The sequence below is a fragment of the Excalfactoria chinensis genome, chromosome 8 (assembly GCF_039878825.1).
Source record: "Excalfactoria chinensis isolate bCotChi1 chromosome 8, bCotChi1.hap2, whole genome shotgun sequence".
Classification (NCBI taxonomy): Eukaryota; Metazoa; Chordata; class Aves; order Galliformes; family Phasianidae; genus Excalfactoria; species Excalfactoria chinensis.
In genome coordinates, this window is record NC_092832.1 from 13,004,948 (window position 1) to 13,028,366 (window position 23,419).

Below are 23,419 nucleotides of genomic sequence, written 5' to 3' on the forward strand. Positions count from 1 at the left end.
GTTCCAGCATATTTCATTTCTAATTTGCAAGAACATTAACAGAATCTATTTGAGATTACAGTTCTGAACTCGGACTTCATGTAAGGAGTATTTGTTTGTTACAGACATCCTACAGACCTCACTGATCGAGTGTTCTACAAAATGCTTCTTAAATCACAGATGTTTAAAATTCAAGCCACCTATAGCCCACTCTTCCCCCCCCCCCCCCCCCCCCCCCGTGGTAGCTAAGTTAGAAAAGCAGTTCAGATAAGTTTAAAAACTGAAAATGACCTGGGAAATGGTTTTTAATGAACACTTCTGTCAGCTTTAGTTACTTCAACTTACAAATTTCATCTGCTTGGAAGAGATCTTGTTTTACCACAAGAATCTACTGCCCGCTACAAAAACAGCATTTGTTTATTCAGCACAGTCAGTGAAAGGTGTGTTTTGCAGAAATCCCTTGGCGAAATCAGTTTGCAGTCAGCCTTTAAATTAAATCTTATTAGACATCTGAAACAGCCTCCCTTAATTTGAAACTGCAGAATGAAGTCAACTAAACATCACTACAAATATACCTCAAAGCTTCTGATTGCACAAATGCTGTAAGAGGAAAGAACTCCTCTAAAGTTGCCAGTTTACGATCACAAGGAGGGAGAACATAACACCTCTTTATCAAGTTGGTTTACATCTCAGATGTACAAACTTCTTTAAATGCTTACAATATTCTTGGTAATTCTGGGGCTGAATGTTCTAAGCAGTGTAAATGATTACATTTCAGTGCTTCGTCTCTCACTTTTCTGCAGCAGATTCCCAAAGAGGTTGCAGCAGCATCCCTCAAGCTTATTGCACTAGACATTGAGAAGCACTGTCCCAGGACACAGCTTTCACCATTCCTGTACCGCCTGTTCAAATATAACCAAACAGACCTAGAAAATGTTTAAGCTGTACTAAAGCCTGAAACAGTTTTCAAAAAACATTACCAAAGTTTATTTGCAAGCAACATCACTGAAGTAGCTGAATGGTCAGCAGATGAACACTTCAATAACCTGCTTTCCCATTTCTGGATATAATTCCTGAAAGACAGCTATAGGGAAGTACTTCACACGGTAGTACTGCTTAGTTACATAAAATCCTTACTTCTCAAGACGGGGCTCACTTGTTTTATTGCACAACCTCCGATCTGTCAGAATTCCAAAAGACTTCTGAGGAAGTGCATTTGTTCCAAGGCAAAACATAACACTGTCTACACACTTGCTATTTGTTTTGACTACTTTAGAGGATCGGGTGATTCAGCAGCGATAACACATCCAAGGCCAGACAGTGAGGACTTTTACTGCACCCATTTATCGCCCTTGAACAGCTTTTAGCTCTCACATTTAGGTTAGGAGCCCACAGACCATGCGCTGCTTTTACTTGCCATTCCAGAATTCTGCAATCAAGGCATTTCTTGTTGCTGCAAAGAACTGAAAAGCTTTCTTGGTAAGTGAGGAAGAATGTCTCTGTCTTGTCCACAGTGAGCTGTGGTAAGCAGTAAGAAAACAATCTGTACTTCTGGCTCAGAACCCATCTCCATTGCAAAGGCTAGACAATAAAGCAGTTAAGCTTTAATCCATAATACTAAGACAGTAAAAAAAAAAAAAACAAAAAAAAAAAAAAACAAAAAAAACAAAACAACCACACCTACATTTGGTTGCCTGGACAAACCTAGAACTCTCCAGGGTAAAACATTAGTCCTGAAAATTGCAGCTAAGATACTTTATATGTGCTCACTTTCCCTGTGGACTTCCAAGCAGTGCCCTTCACCACCAAGGCAAGCCTTACTCTGGAAAGGATTTCCAAAGGTTACTACAGAAGATCTGATTCTCTGAACTCTTCTGAAGAGCAGTTTAGGGGGTAACAGAAACCTCAGCATCTCTGCCTGAACACCCCTTTTTTTCTGCAGAAGGAAGGGACCTTACGACCAGCCCCTCAGCAGCACATACCACCATCGGAACTGCAAACAGTGGGATTGAAGTAGACTTCTGCACACGTTTTGAACCAGGAGCAGCAATACACCTGCATATGATTCTGATACCAGAAGTAACAGCAGAAAACCACCATTCCAGAAATTGCAACTTACAGCTGGGAAGCTCAAAACAAAGAGCAAACAAGTTTGGTTCTTCTGCCCTATATCACTCTCAGGTCAGCATAAACTGCTTGGGAAAGAAACTGCAAATCTACTCAAGTGTTTGTGGGGATTAAAAGCTCTGATCAAATGAGAAAAATAGGACACCACAGTCCACCTTCCAAGACAGATGCAGATTTGTCACAACTGTAGTTGCAAGGCAATCTTTTGTTCGTTTGGTCACACATTTAAACCTTACAAAATTAATTCTAGAGGAGCACATCAGTGGCATTTGCTTTTTCTTATGAGCATTATAGACTCAGAGGGCACTCTATGCCCATAGTGAGAGTTCCTACCACAGGAAACCAAGTCACAAAACACTCTAACTACAACTGGTCACAGCAAAGCACTAAACCCTCCTTCTACCTAAAATATATTTACTTCAATAAACTATTAAGTCAAGCCAAAAACTTAATGTGAGCCAAAAAGTTACACGGAGATTCTCATGTATGAGGAGGAAACCATCTGTACCAGAAGAAAACCTAAAAAATCCCCTAAACATTTGTAAAACAATGTTCTAAATCCAGACCTTCAGGTAATAAGATGGTATTTTAAAGATGCCTGACAAATAGAGCAGAGTAAATAACTCTCTGCACAGAAGTATGTTTTAGAAAACCATAATGGCACAGGACAGAGGATCACGAGATTTGGAAAAAATCTAAAAGCAGGTTGGCTTGAGACTTAGTAATTGGCAAGGAAACAATTTGAGCCTGGCTTCATGTCTAATAAATCATAACATATGGGGTAAAAAGCTTCTAGAAAGCTAGAAATTCCATTTCAGAACCATACGCAGCTCATATATAAACATATGCATGAATGGGTAAAGTACAAAATGCTACTTTTAATTACATTATACTCTGGCTTTTTTTGGCCCCTTTTAATTCAAGCCCAGCTTTAATAGCTGCATTGACAAACAGGATAGTGTGTGATATGCACCATGCTGTCAATTCTCTCACGCACGCTACAGACAAAACAGGCTCATGCTGAGTATTTCACAGTTCCATTATAGACATGAACAATTACCAATATTCTAGGAGGGGTGCAAAATGGAAACAAAAAATGAGAACAGAATGACAAATTCTATAGGACTGTTCTTTATAATTACTACTAGTTCTACAGAGTAAAGTACTTCTTCCTATCAGAGTTCAAAGCATGAATTTCATGCAACTATTGTGCACTTCAGAAGTATTCTAGATACAAACACAAACAATGGCAACGTAGCTTGTATCAAGCAATGAAGCAGATGATGCAATATCATGATGAATGTTGATCACAGCATAAAGAAGACTGTCAAGTTTCATTTTTTAAGACAATATTAAGAAGTAGTATCAATATCAGGAACAAAGAGATCACATTTTAATGAACCACAGTGATCACAGGAGGTCACCTTGAATTTAGGTGCAAGAGCACCTGAAATCAACAAGGATGAAGTTTTTCTTTTCCTGGAAAAGGAAAAAAATTGAGTAAATGTTTCCTTAATTTTGTGTAAGCACTGACACCTCACGGTACCAAAGAAAAGCTACATTATAAGAACACAATCACCCTGAACAAAATCAGACTTTGAGACACTGAGTGACACTACATCAGTTTGGTGACCAAAGCAATTCACACTAAGCATTTACGTAGCTTTCACAGGTACAAAGGAACATCATCTACTCAGTTATCCCCTACATGAGTCAGTAGTAAATATCCAGTTACACTTGCATTCTTAATATAACCGAATGCAACAACAGCTGCAGCTTTTAGCATGCTCCAAACCTTACAACCTGCCTTTATTTATCAGAGGCTGGTGATTTTAAGCTTCTCATAAATTAAAGCCCAGCATTACTGTAACATTCAAATATTTAGCTCTTCAAGAGCACTAGCAAGCGTAATAGCTTAAGCACTTCTCCAGAAGTCAGCGGACCTATACAACACATGGGAAAATCATTTACTAGAAAACTGATCCTGTATGTAAAACCTGAAGTGTTTGCGAGGTTTAATAGCAGCTTTCTTCCTGAAGCTGGTGAAGTTATTTCTTGCCATATACAGAATACACAGAACCAACTGGTGGTTCCATATTCTTTACTGAAGTATAAAAGTTTTGTGCACATTTCAGTGTCACTGTTCAGTTTGTGTAATCGCTGCAGAAATGTTTTCATTAGTATTTCCCACTTAAAATACTTCAGCTTACCTAAATAGGGAATACACGGAGTCATCTTCAAGCTGCTGATATAATCTCTAAGTCTTTTGTAATTATCTTCTTTACTCATAACATACTCTAGCTTTTCAAAAGTAGCTTTATCCTTCCGACTCAGTAACTACAAAACAAAGGCAGAAACAGTTGAGATGAAGTTTGATTGTTACAACTGCTCAGTGTTATACCCTTAAATGCATGCATTTAATCCTTTCGTTTCCCCCCCTCCTCTTTTTGGTTACTTCTTTTTAAGTACAACTGCTTAAAATTACATTTACTCTTTATGGATAAATACTTTAAGGATAAATATAGAAAAGTAGCTATTTCAGTGGTTAAATTTAAATAAGCCTTTTAAAGAAATGGTCAAATATAAATGGTGGTATCCTGGAGATCCTTTTGAAATAATACAAGTTTTCTAATGACTAATCTAGCTAAAATACATCATTTCACATGCTTGTCCAATTTTGCAGTACTTCTATACAAAGTAGCAGTTTACTATATTTACTATTTACTATATTTACTATTTATTTACTATATAAAGTAGCAGTTTAGTCACTGTATTGATCTTCACGTTCACGTTTGCTTGTGAGAAGTATCAAGTTTTATATGAATCCAGTTTCACAAAAAGCCACATTCCAAAATATGTTCTCATTCTTGAATTGAAAACTGTTTTAACAAATTAGTCTTTCAAACAGCAAAATAATATCACTAAAACCCGATAAATACCCTTAACCAAACTACAAATAAAAATGAATGCAGCTGTTGACATCCACATAGTTGATGTGCTGGAAGAGTGCAAGAATTTGATCCACTTTTCCTCTATAGAAAGCATATAGAAAACTTGAATACAGGCTGTATTTATTGTTCTACCAGCTAGTAACTTTACTGAATGTTATCATTACAGAGAGCTCCACTTAAAATACAAAACAGTCATGAGCCTCCTCCAGTGTCTATTCTCCCTCATCCCAACGCCTTCCTTTCACAGTATTAACAGGACACTGAACTCTCTTTACAAGACTGAGAAATAATGTATTTTTGAAACATCTAACTGTCCTACTGTTGCAAAGCCACATTAAAGGCTTCATTTCAGCCTGAAGCCAAAATATAAAGGAAGGTGTAAGATGTTTACATTGAACACTTTGGCAGAAGGCTTGGTATCCTAATCTCCCAATCCCTTTTTCAGCCCCTCACAAGATCCTCAATAGTACAAAAATTACAAGCTGCAGAACACTTAGGTCTTTCATTCCCTTTTCTTTTTCAAAGATCAACTCATGTGACATGACAGAATTGAAACATCCCTCCAAGAAGTTCAACAGTGAAATGAGAACTTTTTCTACCTATGTTGCCTACATCTTCATGAGCAAATTCAACACAGACTTTCAGAAGAAATCACTTTTAAAGAGGAATTTGTTTTCCAAGACACGTTGGTCTTTCACAGTCCAGCAATTAATTTACATTGTTAGCTTTGCTTCCAATATTCTCATGAGCACTAACACATGTCTGCAGTTTCAATGAGCACATGCCAATTGCAGACAAAAAGAAAAACCAACAACAAAAGCAACAGTAAGGAGTCATGACTTCTTCCCAGCCACGGCGATGAGGCTACTTAACTTTAACTTTTTAACTTTATCTCCTCAAAGATGTCTTCATTTTAATCAGCCAAAATTAGCTTGCTTTCAATAACAGTCAGAAAAAACATTTTGTCTCCATATCATGCTTGGAAGTCTTTCTATCTTTTGTGGACTGGAAGGCATGGTAAGCATAAATTCAAACTTGAATTAAATTAATTGCATTTTCCTCAAAGCAAATGTACAGAGCTGTGCAATCTCAAAGTTTGATATATCATCTCAAGCACTTTGAACAAGCTCTAACAATAAGTAAAACCTATATGAGATTCCCTTGTGCTTATGGTGCAATTCACGTCAGGTCTCCAAGTTCACGCATTACTGAAGTGCAGAGAACCCAACAACACAAAAAGTGTAAAAGGTTAAGTAGGAAAGAAATCAGGAATCTAAATGGTTTAATCACGGTAGCAGCCAACAAATTTATACTAATACAGATACAGTACATATTAAATTTGAGTCATACACACAAACCCATTTCTCATCACTGCTAAGTAAAGCTGCTGAGGCCCCACAATGACAAAGCCAGAAAAACAGAAGTTAGCCTCAAGGACATTCTGAAGTGCTAACTTCATTACTGCTTTCTTGGAGAGATTTGAAGCAATACATCTTACTTAGCTGCGCATCTGCAAAATGTGCATAGAATTCTAGATGAGTATCTCAGCAGGAGTGCTATAGATTAATATTTTTGTAATCATCAGCTGAGCAACACTATCATTGAGATTTTCCTACCTTGGGTGGAGAAGGAAGCAGAATGACAAAAACACATTTTGTAATACATGATATGCAAGGCATGTCTGCAGAGAAAGTTTGCGTTGTTTCTATGTTTTAGTGGTCTGTCTCTACAGACCCCCTGCAGAGGAGTTCAGCCATCTGATCACTTTCAACACACTTGAAAATGCATCTATTCATAAAGCTGGGTAACTACCCAATGTATAGCCGGATCAGACAAGGTTTACTCAACCCAGAGGTATCAATGACCAAAAACTGCTCCTCACATCCTACTGATGAGATGCAACCACATGAAAATAACAAACTCTAGTCAGAAAACAGGTCAAAACAAACTTTTCTAAAGAATGCCTCTAACATAACTGTACAAAAGACCACCTAGGAAATACAATAGTTAGAGCAGCTGCAATAACTATGGAAACCATCCCAAAAACTTGATGGAGATTGCTAGATTCAGTTATCAGTAAGAGAAACTACAGATCTTTTTATGGAAACTTAATCACGAATTTCTGGACATCTGTTCTCCATAGCAAAAAAAAAAAAAAAAACCATCAGTATAAAGCCCTAAATGATTAAAATATGACCCACTTTGGCATTCTTAATTTTCCAGCAACTAAATACAAAATAGATTCTGGCCAAATTAAAAGCCCCTGCATTTAGCAGAATCTGCAGGGAACCATTTTTCAAGGGAAATTCTATGCCAGAATGGAAAAAAAAAAAATTCAACAGGAAACCATAGACTTGAGATGCAGTAGAAACATTACGTACGTAGTACAAGAAGAAGTATCTGTAATAATTAATGCAAGCTTAAAAATAAACTAGAGAATGCTGTTTTTCTAGGAATGCATTAAAATCCCTCCAGCGTCCCACTGCTCACTTACCGCCCATGTTTTAGTCAGTCTGAAGATAGGAGCACTCTGTAGGCCTGATACAACTGCCATAAGAGCGTGCAGATTGTTCAGCTCATACAGTTTCTGGGAACAGAAATATACAATATACAAGCAACATTCCAATTACTGGCCACAGTTAATACAGAATAAGCTGCAATCTAAACCAAAGATACTTCACATGTTCTAAAATGAACATTTAATTATAGTGAATTGCTGACCACTCAAATAACTTTCACAGCACTTTCTAATTTTCCAGTACTGCTTCTGTACAGTCTTGGATTAGAAGATACTGGATGCTGCACAGTCCAGATATAGCCCTGTCAAAAATATATGTTCCAATACGTATATTATATATGAGAAATGCCAGAAATTCAAACCCAACACATTCCTATTCATAGCATTCAGGAGAATTTTCAAACTTAAGATGCCAAAAAGGATAGCCCACGTGAATGATGTAATCATGGCAGCATTCAATACTGTAAGTGCATTTTTCACCACAGATTTATGGAGCTACTGAGACTGCAGCAAAACACCTAAGGAATTGGACACAGGATGAAGTCAAGTAGGGTAAACATACCTGGAGTACTTCGCTGACTGAAAGGCAATTCGGGGAATATGAAAACTAAAACCAATTTATAATACAAGAATATGAGCAACCTTTATAAACATGGTGGACTAAGACTTTTTCCTCCTTCAAACTCAGCTTAACTTATTTATTTATTTATTTAAGTGGGAGGTCACTCATGAGATGAGGTTTAATTAGAAAAGATTGGCTTAACCAGACACTGAGTATGAGAGACCGTGTTTTTTAGGGATGCTGAAAGTGATCCTATGGGGATGGTTTTCCAGTTTGTGGCTTTGGAAATCAGCAAACAATTCTCTCTCTGCTTAGCACTAGGCCAGAGAACTGACAGCTTCAAGGAACCAAGTCCTCATAGCCATTTCTCAGGAATCCCACGTTTAATATGTATTATCAAGTCCCCAAAGTACCAGTTTGGGTGCCCAGAACTCCATGGTTCTAGCAGGCCTACTTTCTAGTAAGGTCTTTCTACACCTACTAAACAACCAATCATCTAATCCACTCTTCGATGGATTCTTCAGCATTTTGTATAAAGGGCAATCAGTATTTTGTTGTGTGAGGTGAAGCAACAGCAGCTGGTCACCAATGCTGTTCCCCAGGGCCCACATCTGAGGCCTTATTTTGTTTATCAGTGACCTGGATGAGGGAATGACATGACAAGCAGTTTCAGTTAAGTTTATGGTAGTACAGGCTTGACAGGCTTGGAGAGGAATGTCTGTAAAGTTTCCTGGTAGGAAAATTCCTGGGAGTGCTGGTCAAATGCCAGATAAATGTGAACCAGAACTGTGCCCAGGAAGCCAAGCAGGTCAACAGCATCCTGGCTTGCATCAAGAGAAGCATGTCCAGTAGGACCAAAATTTCAAGTTTTGATGAGACTGTACCTCAAACACTGCATTTGGATTTAGGCCCCTGAGTTCCTTGAGCATGTGTAGACAAGACCAATAAGACTGGCAAAGGGACTGGAAGAGATGACACAGGAGGAGCAGCTCAGGAAACTGGGGCTACTTAGTCTGGAAAAGAGGAGGCTGGGGGGAGAGTTCTCTACAGCTACCTGACAGGAGGCTGCAATAAAGAGGTGCTGGTCTCTTTCCTCGGGCGGCAAGCAATAGAACATGAAGAAATGGCCTGATGCTGTGTCAGGGAGGTTTAGCTGGACATTAGGAGAGGGTGGCCAAGAATTGGAACAGGATGCCCAGTGCAGAATATTTACCCCATACCAGCAGATATTCAAAAGATGCATGGACGTGACAATAAAGGACACAGGTTAGCAACAGGACTCGGTAGGTCAGGCAGATGGTTGCACTTAGTGATTTTGAAGCTCTTCTCCAAACCAGATGGCTCTGTATACTGCAGTCCTAACTCCTACTAAATAGCACTACTTGTCTTTGTCCAACCGCTCATGCAGTTGCCCATTTTTTTTCCCCAATGGCTCCGAAATAAGTTAATCTGCTGTCCTGAGGGAGGATGCAGAACAACAGCATTTCTGATTAAAATGAAACAAGAGTCTTCTAGCTGCTGCCAGCATTGAAACAGATGTCATAACCAATCAGGAGAGCCAGGGAACTTCAGAGGAATGCAATTATTAAGTCCAATTAGTTTGTACGTATATAGAATGAGATACCATTAAAGGACAGCTAGCTATACAACAGACAGGCAGTAGTCAGCACAAAAACTTCAGCCTAGTGGATTTATAGCTTATCTGAAAAGTTAATTAACGCGACCTCTGGCACCATGCTGCTTTGATAATAACTTGGTGTCAACAGAAAATGGCAATAATTGCAGCAACTTTATGTTAGAAGCCATATGTAAGCAAAGTCAGGACAAAATAGTAAGCAAATTAATCACTCCCTTGTATTTTTCTGCCTTTTTTTTAGATTGTAATTTTACAACTCATAGCTAAGGGATACTCAGTTGACTTCTGTTATCCAAGCACAGAACTGTGTCTCAGAAACAGCAGCATTTCTGCAAACATAGTGTCCGTAGATCCCATCAGACATTCAGTGTGCTGTGGCCAAAGCAGAGGCTAACAACAGGCCTGGCCACACTTTGTCTCCAAGACAAAGTGCTATGTTCACTGCGCTATGTTCACTGCTGGAAAGTTCCCATCTCTACACAGTGTTTGGGTTTATTCAACATTAGAAAAAATTTGGTAAATTATCTAATTAACAATATTTCAAATAAGTTATCATTGTGCTTCTTTAGTTAAGTCTTTATTGAAGGCTTTTTTCCTCTTTTTTTTTTTTTTTTTTTTTTGGCAAACAAATGTTTCTATTCCAGGACTTTGGTCTGTCATATTTCTGACAACTTTGTTACATGCACAAGCCAAACATCTAATCATGTCAGGAGATAAAACCACAGCTAAACTGGGTAGCAGATAAATATTTACCTATGTGTATTTCTGAACCGATCAACTTAATTACAAGATCCTTCGCTGTGGTGAATCCCACATTCCCCACCATCACCCCTCAATTTCTTACCTTTGCAGTTTTAATATAGTGGCTCAAAACCTCAGCTCTTATTTTTAAGGTCTGTGCATGCAGAATCTCTCTGACTACCCAGAAGCTTACCTGAAAAAGAAAATAGGCCTTTTGAAATACAGCATCAACATTACATATTGAGTTCTGTCACTTCACTAGCAATACATCACAGGTCTCACAAGGTTCAAGTTCCTTCTACAACATATGTACAGACTTAGAGGATTCAATGCCTACCAATATAATACAGACTTCAATGTAAAGGCTTGAATTTTATTCTATTGCTGTGTTATTCTGCTTATTTGCACACACCATACCCATCTGCCATAAATCAAATTAATAAATCCAGTATATGTGTAGTATTGAATGTGAAGAACATTTATCTTGCTGTTCTCTTCACTTACTGTAACCGGTAGCTGTGCATTCCAGACCTTGGCAATTATAACCTCTGTTTCTGCTTTTCCACAACTACAAAGCTGTACCACCCAACTCACAAATCTCTTATAGTTCACTGACAACGGCAAATTCTGAGCACTACTGAAGAAACACCTGCAGACTGGAGTCACCCAGACACTGGAACTCAGGGGAAGAATCCCATGCTGCAACCTGGAGTGTAGAATTCCTAACACTCCGTATTCTAATAATGGCTAAGTCAATTCCCAGCAAATACAAAGCATATTATTAGTTTCCTTTGTTAAGTTTTATAGTGCTGGCTTAAAAATTATCATATTCAGTACAGCATAAAGGATGCCTGTTGCTTTTATTCATTATATGAATGCCTCATAAAAAGCTATACTTTGAAAATGCTTTGATAACATTTCCAACTTCTTCTCTCCCCACAGCCTCCACCCTCTTATGCTTCAGCACAAAGAGGAATGATAGAAAATATTTCTTCAGATATGTGGTAAAACAGTAGGAAAGGATTAGCAAATGGTAGTAAACACTGCAGCTTTTATTCAGGCACTCAGTATAGGTTAGGAAAAAACTTACAAATTAGCAAGATGCAGCATAACTGCTATTTACAAAAGTACAGAAGAAATGTATGGCCTCTTTGTAAAGATCCCTCACTCTGTCATGCTGCTGATTTTTAAGACTAATATTAGACTACTGCTTGTAAACTAACACTGTATACACGTGCAGCTTCCTGCCAAGATTTCAAAGAATAACAATAAAAATCCTATTTATACTGTTTAACTCCATACAGTACGACAATTCTTCACACATAAAAGCACTGAAAAATAGAAATAATAGCACAAAAAATAAAAAATAAAGCTTCAATTCCAGTTAAATTTGTCTGATCCGATGAGAACTCAGATGTCCTGACATGAGCTCTGGAACTGCAAAACACAACTACCAAAAAAATCTAAAACCCTACAAGCACCATCATTGCTTTCCTTTGGTCTGTTTATCCAGAGTCACATCAGCCAGGAAAGGAAAAAGTCACAGAGCTCAAGTTTTCTTTTTGCCTTAAAAAACAAAATTAACAGCACTAAAAAAAACCTACAGTACAAATTGTCTCCTAAGAGACTGTTACCCTGATAAAAGTAAAAAGCGGTTCTGTGCAAATAGCGTTACTACAAAACACATAAGTTTTACTGAAGCATTCAACAGTACTTCAACGTATTGTCAAATACATTTAAAACCTACACAGCTTGAGAAAAATGATACCCTTAAATGATCAAGAAGTTTCTCCAGAGATGCTTTCCCTTCGAGGAACAAAGACATTTAAAGTTTTAACGTTGGTTTTTGCATCGCAAAGAATCCCATAGAGACAACGCACCCTACCTTATGAGCCTTTGGTCAGATAAACAGAATTTGGATGAAATAAGAGATCGCTTGCAGTAAGCCAGATTGAGAAACTCTTGCTCAAAGCATGGAACAATGCTTCAGTATGTTCGTAAGAATGGAAAAAACAAACCATTTGGCACGTTGGCCTAAACATCTATGGAAGTTCATCAGTCTCACAGTGACACAGGCACCGTACCACACAAGTACTCCTGTTTACTCAATGCAATCTGGTTTCTGTCCCAGTCCCAGCCAGACTGGGGTCTCAATGCTTCCAAGAACTTACAAAGAAAGCAAACAAAACCAACACCAAACCTCCTCCTCAGTTTCAGGCTGTCTAATGCCTTCAGTAAGAGTAAGCAGCAGGAAGAACTAAACTCTTGATCATTTCCACTCCAGCCACCTCCTCTCCTCCTTCATGCATTTTCACTGGTACTGGTATTGGTTTTGTTTGGTCTGTTCCATAGTGTCTTTATAAATCACCACATAGTTTTTCCAAATATTGAACAATAAATAATTTAAACAAAACCTTTTGTTTCAATCACCAACCCAGAATCACATTTGTATTTTATTCAGATTCTTTCTTCACATTAGCAATGGACGGTTCCATAAGTACTGTGGTTATTTGTTGTAAAGTCCTCTCACTGTATTCACATCTTATTTCCCCCACGCTGCCCATCCACTCAACAGCTGGATTTCTCACAGCCTTTGGGTATCCATCTCTTTGATATCAGCTTGAGACAGCATTTAAACCCTTACGTACATTTGTGTATTACCATTCTTCCCTATTATCACCACCTTATAAAAGCAGAATCAACTTCTGATTGCATTTTCCTCAAATCACAACAGTTCAAGCTTTTTAGGGATCTGGAATACCAGCCTAGTTATACTGGCTCTTTTAAGCTCATAGACACTGGTTCCAAAACTATTTTTGCTTTCTCTATTAATCAGTAGAGAAATTGAAAACAATCCCTTTAGTAGAGAGTTCCAGAATCATTCTTCCAAACATTTAAAATGTTTTGATATGCTACCTGAAAACACAAAACGCATAACAGAACATAGAGTATGGTCTTTGTACCTTTACAGATGAGGAAGAACCTCCATCTCCCTAAGCCAAGCTCACCAACCCACCTCGGTTTCCAAAGGAAGAATGCCAACCTCTCCTCTATGTATGTTTGTTTGTTTTCGATTCTGATGGCACTAAGAAAATTTCACTACCATGTCACTGGGACTCAGCAGCACTACATCACAAGACACATTTCCCCCCTGCTCTGTAATTTCTGTATTTGGTTTAAAAACCAGTATGTCACAGCATTAGTAAAACATACACAATTGGCGAGTCACAAAATCATAGCATGGACTGGGTTGAAAAGGACCACAGTGATCATCTCGTTTCAACACCCCTGCTACATTCAGGGTCACCAACCATGAGACCAGGTCACTAGACCAAGTTTCTGTAATAGTTTAAGCTCTGTGGCAGCATAGGTCTGCTCCCATTTAAATGAAAGCCCCAGGAAAATGGTTTTTAATACAGATATTCGTATCATCAGGAAAGTGACAGTTACCTTTTACATAAACTACTTCCAAAAGACAGAGAACAAAGGTTCAGTAAGTAGGCAAACTTGACAACTTTGACACACTTTCACCAATTACAAAAGCTGTGTATTTTGATAGAACCAACTTTCAAAAAGAAAGCTCCAATAGGCAGGGATCACAGCTTTAAATAAAATCATGTAGAGAATCTGTATTATTATTATTTTAAAGGAACTTAATAGCAGATGCGTAGATCGATGCAGTACTACATCACAACATACATTTCAAGAATCCTGGCACGGAATGATTCACTGACTTCTCTTCCCTGAACTTGAACTGTTTTTACAGGCACCACATATAATTATCACATAACTAATGCTGGAAATACACTACTTCATTCTCAATAGACTGCAATCAACTGCACATAATCATTACTGTTTCCAAAATGCTATCAGCAGATCAATTTGCTGTGAAGCAGCTGTTACTGATTTAATGTTCTTTTTACTTACAACGTGAGAGCTGTTCAAGGCTCTCTTTTGGCAGCTTGGGGGAAAAAGGAAAGGCAGATGCACGATGCATATTTAAACCCTGTGAAATTTAAAGGTGAACAGAAATCTGATGAAATGGATTTGTGGCCAATAAAACCAAGAGTGGCAACAATTTTACTGAATGCATTTTAGCTGTAAACATGTGTACCTACAGGGAAGTAGGACAGGTGTCCAAAAGGAGCTGCCTTCAGCTGAACATGAACAGAGAAGGTAGACCAGGCAAGACAAAAACTTGCTCCATTATGTCACAGAATCATAGTGTTCTTATTCCGTGATTAATCTTCTTATTCCAGCTTCTACTGCCTACGCTATTTGAACTGTTGGCTTTTCACTGCTCCCCAAAAGATGGAGAATCTAAATATAAACAATACTATTTGAATGAATGACTCCTCTACAATGACACGTTCTGAACCACAGGCCCACACCACATCAAAAGTTACCCCAAGAACTGTCTCAGTAAGCCAAACACTGAGGTACAAACATGAATAATTTCAATCTGCAACTGACACACTAACTGCCTTTTGATTCCCTCTCCAGTCCTAGCACATGAAGGTAAGACTGATGACTTTTCCCTGGTGCCAGACTAAAGACTGATATAAACTTCCTGGACGAAGTTCCTGCACATGGTATGTCCCTTGGCCACCAAAGCAGCATGCTGCAGTTTCTCACAAAATTGGCAAACTAATCCAGCACATGAGCAGTCGCCAACTACTTGGACTTGTTTCTTCTATTATCAACTCTCTGACTCCTCAGAGTAGCTTCTCCAACAGGCTGATAAGAGTCACCTATCAATAATTTTTCAAATGGCATGTTAAAGAGAAGCAAACAAGAAAAAAAGAAATGAGAAAGAAGGCCTAGAAATGTCTCCAAATCTCCTGACTTGAAATATAGTCGAAGAGACAGACTGAGAACTGGAACAACTGAATACAGTAGTGCTGACAATGTGAAAAACAGACAGAAAAGCTACTTTCCTTGTTCCAGTTGATTTAGCAGTGAACTGCAAGGGCTCCAAGTACTTACCACCTACCTGTTAAAAGAGAGACCCTGGAAAACTAGCTCTGCAGCAGAACCCCACACTGGCCTGTCCCAAATCTATTATTATCCATGAAACTCAAAGACATGGCAAAAGCGCTGTAGATATAAACAGTACTCTTATTTTAGGGGCTCCCCAAAGACAATTTCAGATTACTGACAATTTCTTTCTTTCGGGTGTTAAAAACACCAATAACAGGCACCTGACTAACAGAACATTCAGAAGCAGTCAATGCAGCTGAAACCCAGACGGGAAGTGAAAGTTAGGGACAAATACTTTCAGATGATAAACTCTGCTGGAGGCAAAGAGACCGCAGGAAAGAAAACCTACCAACACTAAGAAGGCTCTCAAGAAATTCTAACTTGAAAACATATTTACCTGACAGAGTCTCACATCTGACTTATGTGACTGTACAGACAACTAATATGAATAAATGAGAGCAAAGTGTTGGAATCTGGTTTATTGGTGTAGAACTAGTCACAGGCTGGATAGAGAGCAACTTTTAAACCAGGAAAATTTCAGCCAAGCACTGGGTGGGGAAGGAAACAGATTTCAGAAGACGATGCCACAGTTACAAGAATTTTGAGGCATAACATAATCTCTTCAGTCAAGAGGTGAATCAGGCAACTTGTCCAAACCCACCCCCAGATTGTTAGACAGCTAAGTAATATTCTAAGTGTAGATACGTGATAAAGCTTGGTCAAATCTTGAATGTGAGCAATAATGGAAAGTGTGAAAGCATACAACAACAACAAAAAAAAAAAAAAAAAGAAAAAAGAAAAAGTCAGAGGCTCAGTCTGAGTACGGATGATTAACAAAGATGTCCACACCATGTGATTCTGGGCACAGAAAATAGGTCTGGAAAAGAGCTTTTATGTTGGAGACATTATTAAACATTTACAAGAGGAGAGAAGATGGTAAGAGAATTACTTCATCTAAAAGACAAAAATAAGGCATTACATAAAATGGCATTACAGTTTGAAGGTGGGGCTGGCTAACTACATAGTTGTAGTTCTGCAGCTTTAACAGAGGAGAAAGCTAGAATTGCAATCTTATTTTATACAAAGATATAGTTAAGAAAGCAACAAGTCTCAAATGCATATCTGAAAAATCATGCAAAGCAGAGAACTAAAAAAATAAGTGTCAGGCAATCAGTGTCTGGTGTCTAAGTTTGCTCAGAATCACCTTAAAAAGATAACCATACTAACAAAAAGCTCTTATTTCTAGGGACAAACATGTAATGAAGCAGAAGTCATATAAGTAACAGAAGGAAATACATAATTATTACTCCAGAAATCCTACATGGTAAGCCCCTGATGTGAAATGATGATTCCCATCTTTATGAAAAGGACAACCAGTATTTCTGGGAAAAATGCTTAATATCTTCCTCATTTTATTCATTGGAAGCCGCTATTCAGAAAAACCAAAACCACCCAACACAGCTATTAGTTCAGCACTTGAGTCACAGTCTTTCTGTAGTAGCTGAAGATAATGAACTCTTTTAAGCAATTATTTGCAATTTTCAAATAACCAGCCATGATCAACAATTAGTGACGTGCCACAGCACGTAAATTCACCAGATGTTTTAAACATATACACATCATTACACTGAATTAAAAAACAAAAACAAACAAAAAAAAAGAAACAAAACAAAAAAAAAACAACCAAGAACAAACAAACAAAAAAAACCCCACAAAAAACAGCAACTCACATGATTGAATCTTCTGGTGAAAGCAACCGCATTTGGAGCAGAACTATATTTCTCTTTTTTATTCCAACCACAGCTTGCCAGCTCCTGTGAGAACAAAGATGAGAATTCACTTCTTGCATTTGTGAGTGCTCAGAGCCACAACCACAGAGAGATGCAACGCAAAAGGTTCAGAATAACAGAGCAATAATACATTGACATAATAAATACAAGAGCAGGAACTTTATTTCCTTCTGTAAACTGAAATTCTGTAAGTATTGTTTCCAAATTGTTTCGAATTCTTCGATTTCTTCTTCTGTTGAATTAGACTTGAATTTGACTTCTTTTTCAGCTATTATTAGAAGCCAGGGAAATAATTCAAGATCCATTTAGCCAGCACACAAAAATGCTGCTGTAAACATAAATCTGTACTAGGGAGAGGAACACCTCTTGTCTCCAACTGCTTTCTGAAGATATTTAATCTTCAATTACAAAACTTGTTCCATCAACCTAGATGTGTCCTGCAACTTTAGCTTGGCATGCTGCATTAAAGAAGTACCCAAACGGTCACCTGCTGCAGCAACAATAAAAGAAGCACTATTTCCAGTTTTCCATTCCAAACGAGCCAATTTTATGTGAAGCTGAACAACAGTCAGCATTTAAGAAAGCAGATTTGTGGAATAAAACAGTGCAAGAGGGCCTGCTTAAAAAGAAAAAAATTAAAGCCACTTCATTGCTGCACTTGAACTGTAATGCTTCCTGTCTGTGCAGCTTACACAGCAGTTGGGCAATAACACCATATTCACTTTTATTCACTACCTCTTAATTTCAGTAAAGCATTTTCAACTAGGAGCCATAAAAATCTAAATTCACTACTGAGCTCTTCTATTCATGCACAGTAGCACACAGGACAGACCCAAATACATTCAGCATACACCCTACTCAGCAGTGCCAATTGAAACCATGAGGAACACTATCCAGTACAGAGACAGCTGAATTATTAAAGGAGCATAATAGCAAAGCACAGCCTTTAGTTTTCATTTATTTATGCTTTCTCTCCACATCTTTCACTCCAAAGTGCTCTCAGTTTTATTATTGTATTGATAACAACTTAGTGAAACCAGTATTACACCATACGTGTCAATTATCACATAAGATTAAAAAACAATATAAAATTAATAATTATGCTGTTCAATGCATTCATGTATTAAAATAATCTAGCATCTGAATGCTCTAAGCTCTAACCTCAGAACAGGATGTTATCCCACAGAGTTCTGAATTTTGTTTTTAATTAACACTTCTTAATGTCTTTTCAACCAGCATCCCAAAGCTACTGAAGGGTCTCATGTCAGTTAAGAGAGAACTTCAGTTCTTCCACTCGTTGAAGTCTGGCATGCTATTTCTAGATATATTCATCGATTCTCACACCATTTTCTTTTAAGAAGTCAGTTTCTTATTTTCTTATGCCTCCCCCTTTTGTGGTGTACACTAATGAGGTCGAACAGCCAACAAAATTTAATGTGTTTTCTTCACATTTCTTCTCATCTCCCAGCGATTTTCTGTAGGTTTGCTCATACAACATAAGCTGTGATACCAAAGAGGCAATGTTAAAAGAGCAGAAAGTTACAAGGTCTAGAGGACTGGCTTGATGCCACTATATCCAAATCACTTGGTTCCTTGTACTCATTATGCAGCTGACTGCTCATTCTGTGCAGTGCTGCAAGCAGATTGAGAAGAGCAAACTACCATCAAGCTAAAGCAGTGGAATTTCTACATTAATTAGCAGACCATTAAGACAAGTTCTAACTATTTACATTGGTGGTTTGATTTTTTAATACCCAGTCCTTTTGAGCTTAGTGACTAGAGAAAAAGCATTGTGTAAAAGCATACAGAACTGCAACAGTGATGTGTGGGAGGATGGGGAGGGGACAGGATGACAATACGACCTATATAACAGTAATGCTTAGCTTTAGAAGTACGTGCATACAGAAAGTATTTCAAATAATCAGATCAAAAGACCTTCAAGATTTCAAAAAGAGCTAAAAAAGAAAAAAAGATCCTACTAGAAGGATCAGGGTAAACACATCCTGTCAATCCAAAAGACTAAGGATGTCCCAAAAAGAGATCAAATGGGAGGCTCTTTGAAGGATTTAGGAGAAAAGTAAAACAGAAGAGGGGAACAGCTTGCTGAAATCATGAAAGCTAAATAAGTAAAATATTCTCAAGTACAGATCAAAAAGGAGCCTTTGAAAACATCTGAGTAGATAAATAACGAAATCAGTAACCACAGCTATTTTCAGCTGACACATCTAGTGGAAGCCAAACATTCTTCAGTGATCCATACAGAGTGAAATGACAAAAGCTTGCTACCAGTAAAACAGATTGTGACTCTAAAGGTGACCAATGAGCTGAAAGAGACTTCCACACTAGTGACAAAGCGGATAATAAAATGATCAATAAAAATTCAGCTTGAAAGTGTGAAGCAGTGCCCATAGGAAAATGCTAATTGTACCAAAAAAAGGAGGAACACATTTATAATTTATTATAGTCGCCACAAAAAATCCAAAAACATCAAATCAAGACAGGCTACAATCAGAAAGGAATACGGAGTTATTTAAAAACAAAGCAGAGAACAAATCATCCATATGTTATCCCAATACATCTACAGATCTCACATCTTGAGCACAAGATGTGGTTGCAGTCATTTTTCTTTTTACAGAAAAGACATGAATCAGTCAGAGAAAGACAGGGTACAATGGGATACAGTCTGAATTCATTTCCTCTCCTGTATAAGAAAGCAACTAGAGTTGCTTTTCCAAATGAGGTCAGAACAGATACAACAAAGGCAAAGAAAAGGTGAATGGTTCAGAAAAAGCAAATAGAACATTTATTATTGAACAGAAGAGCACAATTTACACAGAGAGCAACATGAACAGCACAAATAAAAGGGAGCATTTTCAGATTATATACTGGAAATAACAGTAAAACATGTAGAACTAACATATAATTGAGTTCAAAGAGGAATTAACCACAAGTCAAGGAAGAAATGCCCATTGCAGGCTGTTAAGCACGTTACATGGCTGCAACCTGCAGCTCCAACTTTCCAGTTTATGAAGCTGGAAGGATTTATCCATGTTTAAATACACTACTTCTCATACTGTCTCTCAGCCCCTCTACTGCTGGCCACTTGGAGAGGCTGAGAGGACTGCTGACAGCCACTCTAATGCTTGACCTTTTCCAGAGGAAAAAGGCACATTTCATTTCAACCCCGTGATTTTTTAGATATGCAAACAAAAAAACCATGGCTAATTACCAGCTAATTTAAACTACAGTTTGGACTGAAAGAATAAGTGAAGTAAATGTGACATGTAAAAACATCCCTACACTTGATACACGCTATACAAAGATGGTATAAATGTTACATCAAACACTGAACAAAGCTGATCAATTCCAGATGCACCCACTGTTCTGTAAAGTTGAGTCAGCATCCCTGAATCTCGTTATTGTATAACTGGGCCAGGTGTGCATGTGTGCTCTGGGTAGCACAAAGAGCTAAAGCACAGAAAAGCTGCTCTATTTGTTAAGATACATGTTAAGATATGATGGACAAATTTCCATTCCTCAAACAATTAGTTCCAGATATTTCCGTGTTAAATAACATCTGCTTCAGATCTATACAAACTGTAAAAGAAGATGAGATTTATTGAACATACTTACGCTTCGCAATTCCAGAATGCATGCGCAGGAATAACCCTTTTCATTTAAAACTGAAAAGCAAACCAGCAAACAACTCACCTCTGGCTGAATTGCTTTAAATACGGGGACATCCATTAGTGTTATCTGACCCTGAAATAAGAAATCACAAGTTAACTCCAAAATTAACTTAGCAACTAATTGAACTGCTACACTTTGTGAAAACAAGTAACAAGAAAACAATTGTTCTGTTTTCTTTTGTGATTACATTTTCATCTAGTAGCAAGCCTCAGAGGTTTTGGCTCTCACCACACAGCCATCCTGCAAAGATAAAGCGCTCTGAGCTTAATATTTAATAAGATAAACAAATCATGACAAATTATACTCAGGAGCATTATCCTGCAGTTACGTACGCAAATCAGAGCTTGAATTTGAACAGTTTTCTATAAGGATCTATCCAAGAATACAAGGATCTCAGTCCAGTTACCCAAGCACAATTTCTCTCCAAATTCTAAATTACACAATTCTATTAAAAAAAACACCTAAAGCCTACAGTTGATTCTTGGATCATATTTGAACCATATGAATAATCAAGCTAAGTAACTGTTCAGTTACAAAGCAACAGGTAAAATCAAATACAGCCATTTCACCTTCACTCTGCCAGAATCACTAAGTACATTTTTATTGTGAGATTTCTGTTTAGCTTTGAGAGAGAAGAAGCAAAAACAGCCAGAGACCACATTTAGCTATTCTAAAGGTATTCACAGCCTTGTGTAAAGCTTTCACTTCAGGACTATTGCCTGCTTTCAAATCCAAAGGAAGATATCACCTCTTCCCCAGTGTCCAGACGGCACAAGAATTCCACTGCCATCCAAGTAAATTGCAAATACCCTTTTAAACAACGAGTCCAGAGGCTTTGCTCACTCAGTTGGCCTAGCAGAAAAACTTAGCCAGCGTGCTCTGGCTGAAAGAGAGCAGGTGTAAAGAGATGCACCTGCTCTAACAAAATGAGAATGTTTTCTCCTGAAACAATCACATTTACATTTTGTAGCAGATCTCCTTGACCTCTACTTCTCCTTTTAGATCTAAAACAACCAAACAAAACCATAAACAAAATTATCAATTGAGTCCATACACCCAACTATAAACAAGACAATGTACACTCTCAAACATCTCTGAACACCTCTGTAACAGTACACACTATGAACTTTTATGTAAACAAGACGTTCTTGATCCTGTAACGTGAACATACATCTGGTACGAAGCATTGGAAATATCTTCCATTTAATAATAGTCAGCAATTCTTTAAAGAACAGTTTCAAAATGAGTCCCCAAACTACCATTTTAAAATACAGTTTAACATTCAGCAACACTACCAGTCTCAACAGCAGCAATTATATCGTGCCTTGGAAGTTTCAGTGAAGTTAAGCATATCAGACACGAGTACCTCCCCCTCAAAGTTTAAGTGGCAGTGATAGTAAGAGCAGAAATTCAGGACTATAGTAGTCCATATTACTCTTTGCCTTCAAAACTAACTCTTTATTCCTTTGTACTCCGAGCAAGTAAAGTACAGTAAAAATAAACTTCTGCCAAAACCAAGGAATGCCTTTTGAATGTGAAACAATCTAAATCAAGCTGTTCTTTTTTTGCGAGGTGAAAAAGTGACTTATTCTTGAAGGAAACAAACAGTGGCTTTTTGCACTAACGCTGGAGATTGATTCAGCATTAAGTTTCAGCATTGCTTTGTTTTTGAGGTCACCAGGCTTACAAATGCAGAAATGCCCACATGAAGCCTGTTTCCCAGACACATAATTGTAGCTTACCACAAAAAGTACTGACAGCCCTCAGTCATTTCTGGCAAGGTAAGCAGGCAGATCTGTGAAAGCGGGCTGAGACAACACAAACACTTCTAAATGTGGTTAATAGAACTTTGCTTTCAAAGAATTCAAAATGTGGGCACAGGAAATACTGTTCAGTTCTCATGGCGTTTCCCACTGTCTCCTTACTGGAGCAGATAAAGCTCAAGCTGAGCAGGGGAAGGATGCAAACCCTTGGATAATGACTGAAGCAGCACCCCATTAAAAGCCACAGCAAGCTTTATGACTTGCTCCTATAGGCAAAGTGTATGGCTGGCACTTTACAATACACACAGAAAAGCATCAGAAACTTCTAAACATGCTATGGTCACATTCTGGGTTACATTACACTGTAGCTCGGTCAATAAATACAGCATTAGCTTGTCAGTTTAACAGCATGCCTTCTCGGTGAGAAAATCTACATTCAAAGCTCTCTAGGGCAAACAAATGGGCAAGGCATGCCTTGGCTGCAAAAGATGTCTGACAGGCAGAACAAAGGCACTTCCTCACAAGTATGGTGATGCTGAGAAAGGGAATGGGAAAAATCTTGTGAACAGATTTCTACAGTTAATCGGACTTAAAACCAATAGCAAAGACATGTTCATAGAAAACTCATTCTAAGAAAGTTGAGAGATCCAATGCTAATTAAGGCAGATTTCATAGCAAGTTT

General features: G+C 38.0%; 1 protein-coding gene across 9 annotated transcripts in view; it reads right to left on the reverse strand.

The window, feature by feature from the left end:
• The window catches only part of RALGPS2 (Ral GEF with PH domain and SH3 binding motif 2), a 126,470-nt gene that overhangs the window by 48,932 nt on the left and 54,119 nt on the right, over positions 1-23,419 (reverse strand). For all 9 annotated transcript variants that reach the window (XM_072343896.1, XM_072343892.1, XM_072343895.1 and 6 more), the window contains exons 5-9: positions 20,996-21,046; positions 17,225-17,308; positions 10,618-10,707; positions 7,552-7,644; positions 4,317-4,443 (exon numbers count right to left, since the gene is read on the reverse strand). In XM_072343896.1, coding sequence (XP_072199997.1) covers positions 4,317-4,443; positions 7,552-7,644; positions 10,618-10,707; positions 17,225-17,308; positions 20,996-21,046 — 445 coding nt within the window. The remainder of the gene's footprint in view (positions 1-4,316; positions 4,444-7,551; positions 7,645-10,617; positions 10,708-17,224; positions 17,309-20,995; positions 21,047-23,419) is intronic.